Genomic DNA, 12,513 nt, shown 5'->3' on the forward strand with positions numbered 1-12,513 from the left:
ACAAAAATTTCGCAAAGTTTGGGCTGGGAAGACATGGGAGAATGGAGACTAACTGCTCATCTAAGTGATATGGTCCAAGCTGTCAGTGGAGAGATGGCGCGGAATGACATTACTAGACAAATAAGTTTGAGTGGTGTCTTTAAAAGTAGGAAAGATCACAATATGAAGGTAAAGATGGAATTAAAGAGGACAAATTGGGCCAAATATTTATTTGTAGGAAGGGGAGTTAGGAATTGGAATAACTTACCAAGATAGATGTTAATAAATTTCTGATTTCTTTGCAATCATTTAAGAAAAGGCTAGGAAATCAGCAGATGGGGAATCTGCCACCTGGGCGACTGCCCTAAATGCAGATCAGTAATGACTGATAGCCCAAATCTTGCAGATTATCCTCTCCATCTATGATGATCATTAACTACAACTGATGGATCAGTTTTCAGTTTTACTTACAGAAGAAGAAACAATTATTAGTTTGATTATTTACATGTAAAATTATTTTATCACCAGCATGATATTTTCAAAATTGTTTATAAAAGTCATTATGTAGCAAATCAATGTTGTTTACCAAGTATCTTGTACTTTTCCAGGAGATCGTGATCTGCCTATCAAACACCTGTATTTACTTCTTGTCTGTATAAACACATGCTAGCGTAAGGTCTGTATAGTGCCTGTTTCAGACACAGTGCTATACATGTACACAGTGTGTTAGCCTGAGCCACAGAGGCTACGAGTTAAGCGAGGGGGGAAATTGGCCGAACTGCTAGCCCAGTGAGTTAGTTCAGGGCAGGGCTCTGCTAACACATTATTTATGTAAATATCTTAGTCCATCTCCATTGTTTTAATTCAGTATATTTCCCACTTCTTTAGTATGTAGTAATTAACTCACTGAAGTATGAAACAGGATGTACAAAAGTACTTGGTTAATCAGAATGTATAAAAATTGGATTTAAAAATATTTTTAAGTTCATGAATGTCTCTGAATGATCTGTATCTATCACAATTTGGAATCCACACCAAATAAATATGAAGACATTTCAATACTGAATTGGAGTAAAGAGAATACGAGGAAAGATAGTGTACAGATATTTGCAAACAATTTTATAGGGTAAGAATGTCATAATAAAAAGACTCTCATAACCATGATAAATACAAAATTTAATTTGTCTTATAGCAAAGCGATCTCATTATCTTAAATAACAATATAAAATCCACAATAAACAAAAAAGAAGAGGCATGACAAAAGTACATTTCCAATCAGAATAAAAAATAATAATTGCACTTATAGTAAATAAAATCTGCAACCTAATTCGCTTAACAGAAAATATACAAAAAATAATTATACAATCACTAATAAAAATACATTCTGTTGAACAAACATTGATTTCTTTACAATAGTGGCACACACAGTACTTCACTGTAATTTACATTGGCAATGTAATTAACTGTTACAATGATAAAATTGTTACATCCACCCACAACTGGAAGATAGTCTTTTCTACAATCATTACATGTTGTGTAATTACACTTTTTCATTACTTACGCACTCCTATTTTAATGTTACGCTTTGCCTCAATCACGCAAGGAGTGTGCCATTCTTCTAAATGATGATTTGATTCATTAATAATTCTCTGATGACTTCTGCCACTAGACAGAGTTCTTCATACACAACAATCATGCAATGCCTTCATTTGTAACACATACTTACAGAGAATACAGATCCTTTGAAAAAAAAAAAAAAATAATAACCCCAAGATTCAGATGGTAAAAATATTTTGTGTGTGTGTAGGGGGGGGTTCTGTGTATTCAGTTTATACTTGATCCATAAACTGAAACATAATGAAGACATGATTACTGAAAAACAACAGAAATATACTAAGTTAATAATAATATGGGCATAACCTAATCAGCAGAAAATCTAGTTAAAACTATTATACTTTTCAGTCTTCTTCAAATGTTATCTACATTTTTTCTGCCATTAATGAATAGCTTACTGTGATTTCATCATTTCATTACAAATAAGAACAGAGAATTACAACTATTTCATTAAAGAAAATTGTATAACTTTTCCATAGATATACAGTAATACTTCTACCACATAGCCATCTTGGTAAACATTTCACACTAGAATGTTGAAATTTCATCCATATTTCACATGTGTGGTTTTTGTGGCTGAAACTGTCACTATCCTCCAGAGGTAAAATATCAGAGGAGATTACTGAAAATGACTGTGAAGCACTTTTGATTTTCTTATATCATTCATCAGCCTTAACTAGTTAGCATTTGTGTATGTTAGGAACTTGAATAGCATTCTAAAAATAAATATGATATTCTGAAACAAAAATTATAAACTTATAGACAGAACTTAATAATTAGGCATCATATTCAAATCATCAGTCACATTTTTGTAATTTAATCTACTAATAAACTGACTGATTTTGCTTCATTCTTGCACTGACATTGTGCATGCAGATGATCAGTCAAACAGGAATGCAAATATTCTTTCCATTTTTCACCTTGAGGTTTAAAGCAATGGATGCATTTCCTCTACAGGGTAATCTCTAAGTGGAAGCAACTCCTTACTGTACATTCCCCTTACATACATACATACATACATACATACATACATACATACAATACATAACTCTTCAGATATTTCATACATGCGAATGGATAAAGTTATACAGATTTAGCTTTGATCTCTACAGTATTATTACTACTAAACAGAAAACAGATAAATTATTCACAAAGCCATAAATCTGAATTACACAGATCTGATATTGATAATTAAACATTCAAATGGATATACTTCAACTAAACTAAGTCGGATACTGGAAATTATTTCAAATTTACAAAATTTTGAATATAAAACTAAGAAAATATTATGTCAGTTCTCATTCAGAAATGTGTTTCATCTGTCAACACTACACACAGAATCTATGGTCATTACCATACTGATATTACTGCTTCTTAGGCAAAAATCAGCAACACTCAATCACAAGTATGATAATCAGTAATGCATTGTTGGAGACAAAACAGACTCAGGAATGGAAAAGCTCATAAAATAATAGTACAGTGTTAGTATTAATTACAGCATGTAATAACACATTTTACGAGTTACTCCTATTATGTTTATTTCTCAATAATTTGAACAGTAATTTTTTGACTATTTCACATCTGGTAATTCAGCAGGCGGTGCAGCATGATGCACCATCACTGGCGAATATGAATAACTTGACTTCATGGAACTGTTAAGAATGCCATTCAACATGATGTGCTAATAAGGTGGGTTTTTTTAAACTCCAGAAATGTGTACTTTATATGATGTAAGATGACTTGTGTAAAACACACCATAAGATATAAGTTACCACTGTACAAGATAAGGTACATAGGTACCTCTTGTAGATGGGTGAGATTATCTGAATCCCCAGGTCACGTAAAGTTTGCTTTAATGACTAAAATCCAACTTATGCACCAAATTCTTAAGAATGCCATAACATCAGTTTTCTGTATGGTTAGAGTAATAAAATGATTTGAACCCATCTCAGAATGCAGAAACTCCTCATGGAAAAATCTGATGCGACTGTGTGCACCACAGTTTGAATGTCTGGTATGGTATTCACTTGAGAAGAAACTTTAATGATTATTGTTTTAATTTATACTCTTACAGCCCAGAATTGAAGACATGATAATCTTTTAGATTGATGCCAAGTGAAACTATACAAACTGTTGTTAAACTTGACATTTTGCAAACATACTGTTCCTTTTCCTCAAAAGTAAGCCATGAGTGTACTACTAATCTGCTTCTTAGGCAAAAATTAGCAACACTCAATCACAAGTATGATAATCAGTAATGCATTGTTGGAGACAAAACAGACTCGGAATGGAAAAGCTCATAAAATAATAGTACAGTGTTTAAAAGGGACAGCAGCTTTATTATTTCATACAGGATAAACTACACAAAGTTTACCATGTCTTAGTGATTATTAACCAGCCCTGGTTTTCATCAGACTAGTAAAATGGTTTGATGCCTCATTAGAACAGTCCCATACCATCTCTCAAAATGATACAGAATCTTGGTTTCCTTTACCAAATATGTGCAGAATTCCACAAACTTATAATGCTGCAATTCATTTCATGCATACATGTTGGAAGAATATAAGCTGTTGACACCATCAATGTAGAGCCCGCGATCACATGATAGTGTAATATGAAAACGAAATTAAGGCTTTCTACCAATGTTAAAAACAAGGGAAACTGTATTTACTGGTTTAAATAATTTTGATGATGAATGTTGCTGCAATGAGTCAACTACAGAGTTTAAAAAGCTAATTTTTTTCTTTTCACAATTGTTTGTCAGTAGAAAAATTAATGTTACAATTTTCACCTGTTTCTACCTTGCATGAAACTAATTATGATACTCAAAACACTCCAACATGCTACATAATAAACAGCACAGAACCTAAACACACACACACACACTTTCTCTCTCTGAAGAGTTACAGAGACTTATCTACATGTATCACTAAAAATAAAAACATTTTCACACATGATATGGACTGAATAATTATCCATAGAAATAGTTCTTTATAAAATATATATTATTCCTGAGAAATATATTAAAAGTTTGAAAACAACAGTTTTGTTACATACCTACAATATCAATCGGCTTAAAACTGTTCACAGCAAGCAAACAGAATAAATTTACGTTGTTGTTCAATATACTACCTATTATCTCTGATGGAATGCTGCCTTAATACACTCCCAACACATTCATCTCCCTTTACAGTCTACGTCTTATGTCCTGAAACAGAAATTTAAGAGTGTATTACATTTTTCATTTCATGTCGTGTACATTTTGCATAATTTCTTACAGGCAAACTATCCTGTCTATATTAAACAAAATGATGATGCTTGTTGTTTAAAAAGGGACTAACATCTAAGCCATTGGCCCTATTAAATAAAACTCATAAAGTCATATTTAGACCCATTCTACATGAGCTGTTCAAACGCCGCTGCAACCGCCCTTAAAATATGCAAACTACACGTGACCGCCAAAACATGGCTATTAAACAGTGATACAGCGGTTGATTCCCATAGGGAACCTGAAATATTTGTCCTGAATGAGTAAATTTATAATACTAATATAAATGGTCTGTTATTGGACATTTTAAATTTTCCAGCTAACTCATTCCTAGTTGCCAGCTCTTTGCCCCCGTGTGCTAAGTTCCAACCGATGAGCCCAACTTAGCACACGGGGCTGAAGCGCTGGCAACCAAGAATGAGTTAGCTGGAAAATTTATAATGTCCAATAATGGACCATTTATATTGGTATTATTAAACAGTGATTAAAATGATCGGCTGTTCTACACGAACAGTTAAAATACCATTGTGCAGGTCATTTTCAAACTGGACACACTGTAGATTGGGTGTATTAGGGGATTTATTTTGGCTTAAGAAATTCGTAAAGAAACATTTAGTGAAGAGAGACGATGAATTCATCCCATATTATCTAATGGCATAATAATTGCATACGATGAAGATAACTGCATGCCTTTCAACAAGAAAATTTCATGCCATGTTTGGTAAACAAAATGTCACAATTATAGATTGAGATTTCCCACCTAATCAATACTTAATTTCTTTAAATGTATTCACATTAAAAATACATTAATACAGTACCAGTTTCAATCTCATAAGAGATCATCTTCAGCTGCTGAAGAACATTATGAAGATGAAACAACAAATACATTAATTTAATACATTACTTATTCTAAGTCAATGTATAATTTTTATATTAATGACAAAATGTGAGTGATGACACATCAAAAATAGTAATATTTCATGTCTATAATTCCCTTCACTTGTATTGTTCTTATATTAAAAACAAAAGTCTTTTAATAGATCTTCTACTTTGAGATAGGTCAGTTGTAGATGGTTAATCAAATTTGTTGTAGTGTGAATAAAATTGGTTAAAATTTGTCCATTTCAAAATAAATGCTTCTTAGTTGGGAGGAGGTTGTTGTTATTAAGTAATTGAATTTGGTGAGAGCATCCCTATAATTGTGAGCTATTTGGTGCAGACTACATAATAGACTGGGATGTCTAGAAAGGAAAAAAAAAAAAGCTAATGTTAGAGAATGTCTATCGGGTTTTAAACTAAGTTGAAGTATTTGTGTGACTTACTCTCTCGTTGTCGGGCTGTCTGTTTGAGTTCCTGCTGGAAGTGTGTTGCGTACTGCTTCTCGTATAGGGAGGGCTAATGCTTCGAGCACAATGGAGGGGAGGGAAGGAGGGGTAGAGGGGAAACTTGGAGGGGCAATTTGAGTAGGAGGGGGTGTATCCTGTGGAATCCTGATTACATGTTTTTGTTGTTGTTTGACGGCATTTTTCATATACTGTTTGAGTAATGGAATAGTGGCATCATAGAGAATATTTGTTTTCTTTTTTTTTTTTTTTTTTTGTTACTTCATTAAGGCTGTGATTTGGATTGACATATTGATTCATATGTATATAAAATTCTTCAATAATATTGATCAAAGTGCCTTTAGAAGTTGTTTTCATGATTTTCATATCACCTTCGGTATCGGAAAATTTGTTTCATCTCTGCAATGTGTTGACCAATGAAGGAAAATCGGTTATATTTAAACAGTGTTAATGTATTCTCCGTAACGAGTGGTGAAACTTCTGCCAGCCTGTCTTATGTAACTTGCTTGGCAACTGATGCATTTCATTCTGTAGACCCCTGAATGATTGCATATTTTATTTACGTTAACGGATTTGGCATTATAAAAAGGGGTTGAGTTATTATAGGAAGTTTTAAAGGCTATTCTTAAATTGCGTCTTTTGAATATGTTAGTTATGTGGTGGATACTGGTATTGTTAAAGGTGAAAATTGGATAATCTTTCTTAGGTTTATCTACTTTAGTTTAGATTTTGGTTGATGCTTTACTTTTTGGACAATTTTGTTTACTGATTCTCAGTTGTATCCATTATATTAAGCTATTTTGTGGATTGTGTTACTTAGAATAAGTAATGTATTAAATTGATGTGTCATTTTATCTTCTTATTGTTCATCAGCAACTGAGGATGATCTCTTAAGATATTGAAACCGATACTGTATTAATATATTTTTAACGTGAATACACACATTTAAAGAAATTAAGTATTGATTAGTTGGGAAATCTCGATCTATAAGTGTGACTGTTATACCATCAATACGGGCCTATAATGAAATTAATAACACAGGGAACATGGAATGCATTGAGAAAAGTTATTTCAGTTCTACAAAATGTCCGACTGCATTGCTAAAGGGTCAGCATTGTATCGGTTCAAAACCCGTTATAAGCATTCATCTGTATTATTATAATTAATATTTTATTTGTATTACTACAGTATTATCGTTATTTGTATTATTATTATTATTGTTGTGTCTGTATTATTATTATTATTATTATTATTATTACTATTATTGTAACTATTATTATTTGATTCAATTCTATAATCTGATTTCACTATGTATTCATTAATTAATTATTGCTTGCTTTATTGTAGTTCATTTATTGTGTATATGTGTGTGTGTGTGTGTGTGTGTGTGTGTATTAGTATTAAAACCGTATAGAGTGAGAGTTGCTGCCTAATATCATATGGATATGTTTTGTGAAACCTTTTGACATTGCAACATATGGTGTAATACTGTTACAGTAACTGTCGAGTCATCGCTCATTATATGCTTTAAGCGATGAGATAATATTTAGGGAGTTCCAAATTTGCCTGAGGCTATTTCAACACAATATGTAACATTTGTAGCTGGGTGGGAGTAACATCATATCTGTTTTTAGAAATGATGTGTGTGTGACAACTTGTGTCTATATAAAGGGGCTGTATCCTATAGCGGCAGTCAGTTGGTTGGAAGGAGCTGAATGGAGAGACTTGCCATGAAGTCAATTGGAAGGAGACGGATGGCGAACACTGATGCGGATACATAATCGTCAGAGACCAAATGGATTATATGTTCGGAGTGTGTTTCGTGTATCTGTTCGGTCGAGTTCTTATGTCGGCTTGGTGACAGCCGTACTGAGTTGTCGTAATGCAGACTAACAGTTATCAGTGAATTACTTGTAAAGTTGATTGTGAAGTGTGAATATAATTTCAAGTCCTGATATATCTCGTTTGTGATACTAAAAAGATATATCACCGAATTAGCTTTGAGATACCTACAGCTGATACCAACTCAAAGGAATACGTCGTAACTCAAAGTGTTGAAGGTACTGTTACGTGAACCAGTGAGGGATAAATGTCTTTTACAACTTTCAAATGTCCAGTCAAGAGGATTTCTAATTTTATGCCTAGAGTTTTCTTCAGTTATAATGTCAGAGTTTTATATTATCTTTCGAATGATCGCAGTAAATCTCACTCGTTAAAGTCAACTTTTAAAGAATACATTTTGTTTAGTATCAAATACAATATTGTTTCATTTCAACAGTAGATCAGATTTTAATGGGGAAATCAAACTCAATGTCCGTTTTCCAGAACCTATGTTATGCTGTCAAAGTAAGCTTATTACCTCACACCCTAGCAATATTCAAGACTCTCATTCTATTATCGTTACACTGATCTGTAACTGGCACCCATCAACAATTTTATGTGTAAGTAATCAGGTAAGTACTAAGTGTAAGTACATAGTCCAACGACTGAGTACTTTATTTCATGAATATTTTAATTCAGTTGCATATTAAAAAAAATCATAACCACAACGTGGGACTCAAATAAATCGGAACTTGTTCTGAACAACAGCATACCATAGGTTGATTTTGGGCCTTTGGGCCACACTCCGCACGCACAGAGCCTTACTCATCCTGCATAATATAGCATCATAAGCTAAATATTGAGGCCTGGATCGTGACTGGGAAAGGCCACAAACTACAAGCCTTGAGCTGGAGATGAGCCTCTTGGCAGAATAATACCAAGAGGCTAATTTTTTAAAACCAAAATAAAATGAAATTCAACAAATAACAAGGAACATTTATTGAATTAATTAAAAGAAAATTAGGAGAAAGGAAATTGATTTTTAAAGAGGCAGGGAAAGATAATCAATATTAAAATTACATACGTAATCGCCCTTTTACATAGCTGTAGCAACAATGACTCTGCGACGGCATACCATAATTCAGAAACGCATTATATTACATTCAGTTGAACCACTTGTCATCGGGCGATTGCAATCGGATTATCCCCACCACAAACATGACGCAATCCACGCAGTTCATTAACAGGTGATCTAACTTTCCAACAGCTATTAATTTCACCAACTTCTCTTATCTCCACTCCCGTATATCACACCTCTCTTATTTTTTCTCCATCTTTTTTTTAATTTTACAACAATCCGTCACCCCAAAAGAAAAACTGTACTCCTACGCATCAAAGAGCAGACTAAAGGAAATAAGTATTCGTAGAACCGCCGGAGCATGAACAACAAAAAAAGAAAAAAAAATGGTAAGGGCCAAAAGCATGCGCAGTGCATACATGAAAGAAAGATGAAACATGTCAGCTAGAAACGGTACAAGAGGCTAGGATAGGTGCAAAGGCCAAAAAGAAAATGAACCAGTAATCAGTTAAAGAAATAGAATTTAAAACAAGAACAAAATAAAATTCAAACAAAGATATATAAACACTCAGCAGTCTGGATAAGTAGGTCATGTGGACAGTCCGAAGGCATATAAATTGTCAGAAGCAGGTAGGTATTGTAAATAAGTGTGAAAAGAAAGTAGATTTAAGAGAACAATGTGATTGTGACCTAAGTAATGATAAGTCAAATGTTTTAAGTAATGATGTAGTCATAGATAAAAAAAAGTGATTAATAGTAATATTAATTTAGACATAAGGAGTGATCTGTTAAGTGATGTAATTAGTTATAATAGTGAGGATATAAGTAGTGAGGTAGTGACTCCGACGATAGAGATTATGATATGGAGAAGGAAAATGAAGTTACTATTAGAATCTAGTAGTGAAAGGTCATGTATTAGCTCCAAGCTTTACGAGGAAATTCTGAAAGAAAGTCAGAGTATAACGGAAATTCCTGGGAGGCAAACCTTCATTATAACAGCTGTTGGTAGTAAGTCACAGAGTCAATTAAATGATAGCGGTACCAATCACGATTGAAGATGAATGTAACTTTCAGCTATGCATTGTTGTACCAAACCTTGTGTATTCGGTTATTTTAGGAGCTGACTGGCTTAGGTAGTGTTTGTTTGTCATGGGGGAAAACTAGCAAAGAAGTATATGTAAATTATGATGGGTCTGAGGTAGGTGTTGGTAACGTGTGTTTTTTAAAGATATAAGAGAGGTGAGTGAAGGTGTTCCTAGTGAGAGGAAATGTCCATACGGCAGGATCTGAGGGATAGTCTGTATGAGGCAGTGGCGAGAAGTAATTTGAGTGAATCAGAGGAAAATCAATTGTGTTCGATGTTAGTTGAGCATTGGGACATATTTAGTGATAAGCCAGGAAGAACACACGTATATGAACACAAATTTGTAGTACATGACCATCATTTGTGGGACCTAAGTACCCCATTCCAATTAAATTTCCTAATGTCGTTGAAGAACAAATAAACATTATGCTGGATTACAGAATAATTGAACCATCTTGTAGCCATAGTATTAATCCTTTAATTGTTTATGACAAGAAGGATGGGTCTGTAAGGTTATGTATAGATGCAGGCTTTTGAATCAAAGAACTGAGGCAGATCAACAGAGGCCTGAAACAGTGGAAGAACTTATTCAGCGTTTTGAAGGAAAAAATGGTTTTCCATCATGGATTTTTCTTCTTCTTTTTGGCAAATTCCCCTCAGAAAAGAGGATAGACCTCTCACAGCCGTCGCATATAAGAACTGTTTGTATCAATTTGCTAGGGTCCCATTTGGGGCAAAGACATCTTCCGCAGTGTTTATTCGTGCTATGTCTAGAGTTTTAGGTTGGGATACAGGGGATTTTGTAATGATGTATATTGATGATGTGTTATAGCATCCCACACTTTTGAGGAACACATGGAACATCTGGACATAGTTTTACAGAAAATTAGAGAGGGGGCTTCACATTAAAACTGGTTAAGTCAACATTTTGCACACAACAGGTTACATTTTTGGGACACACTGTATCTGCACAGGGGGTTAAACCAGAACAAATAAGATTAAGGGGGGATGTCAACAGTAATTCAGTGTTTGTTTAAAAATAATCACTGTGGGCTTGTCTTTCAAGATAGAATTTTCATATTTTGCACATGTAATAAAATGGTATTAGTGAGTCTAAATGCTTTATTACAGTTAGAAATATTATACAGTGTGGTCAAAAAGTTGATATCATTTTTTAGAAAATCCACTGTAACAAAAGTGCACCTTTCTCCCAAGACCAATGTACATATCACTATGAAATTTGTTGTGCATAATTTACAAACATATGTTAGTTTTGGGAACTAGAATTTTGTATTTGAGTGGAATGATTGGGTAGATATTAAATTTTTAATTTCCAAAATTTTTTCAACCCCATTTTTCAGTTCATAATAACCCCATAATTTGGTTTCTAATAACTGTAGTCTCTTTATTCTATTTCCTAAGGGATTTTGTGTTGATATAAGCAAGTACTGAAAATTACATAACTCTGGCTCTAATAGCTGCTGAGAAAAGGTACAAAATAGTTTGAAAACTGTGATTGTGAGAAATGAAGGTTTAAATTTTTTTCTTTGCATTCAGTATGAAAATACTCGTTTTTTAAAGCCAGAGAATTAATGTCCTCCATAAGAATAGTGTTCTTCATCATCCTCTTGCCTTCACTTCTCTGATCTTCTGTGTTGTCTTGCAGTCTGCTGTAATTTTGGTAGACTGGCTTCAGCTTTTGCAATCCTCTTCTGATCTATTTCATTCAATATTCAGATAGTATGTACTACTGGTTCCATTCCTACCTGCCTTAGAACTTCAATTCTGCCTTTATTTCCCTCATTAAACCACAACAGAGCATCATAAACAGCAATAGATAACATTTTCAGTCCACAGAATGTAGTTTTTGGACACCGACCCCACACTAGGTTGTCAAAACTTTCATTATTATTTTGTGTCTTCCCATGAATACACTTTTTTAGTAATTCTGGGTCAGCCAGAACTCTGAATGTTGGCTTTATTTCATTCATAATGCCTCAGAGAGTGAATGTTTGTTTATAAGTAGTTCTATAAATATTGTACTTACACCAGTCATCCTTGGGGCATCCAAAAGCAACAGAGTAGGTTGAAACTTGGTGTGATACATTCGCACACCCACATAAACATTAATTTTTTCAGCCACTTCTAGAAAATATATTACCATGAAAATTTCACACCATTTTCAAAAAATCGAAATTTTCAACAATTCTCATTGACATCCCCCCTTAAAGAAGATACCCAACACGAGTACTCCACGTAATGTTAAAGTTAAAATCATTCTTAGGGGTTTGTAATTATTTTAGACGTTTTGTTATTCAATATGCAG

General features: G+C 33.6%; 1 protein-coding gene across 1 annotated transcript in view; it reads right to left on the bottom strand.

The window, feature by feature from the left end:
- Positions 1 to 1,140: 1,140 nt before the first annotated feature.
- The window catches only part of LOC136864085 (protein suppressor of sable), a 274,892-nt gene continuing 263,519 nt past the window's right edge, over positions 1,141 to 12,513 (bottom strand). Inside the window, exon 14 of the mRNA XM_067140638.2 lies at positions 1,141 to 4,801. Coding sequence (XP_066996739.2) covers positions 4,795 to 4,801 — 7 coding nt within the window. The 3' untranslated portion in view covers positions 1,141 to 4,794. The remainder of the gene's footprint in view (positions 4,802 to 12,513) is intronic.

This window comes from Anabrus simplex, chromosome 2 (assembly GCF_040414725.1).
Source record: "Anabrus simplex isolate iqAnaSimp1 chromosome 2, ASM4041472v1, whole genome shotgun sequence".
Taxonomy (NCBI): domain Eukaryota; kingdom Metazoa; phylum Arthropoda; class Insecta; order Orthoptera; family Tettigoniidae; genus Anabrus; species Anabrus simplex.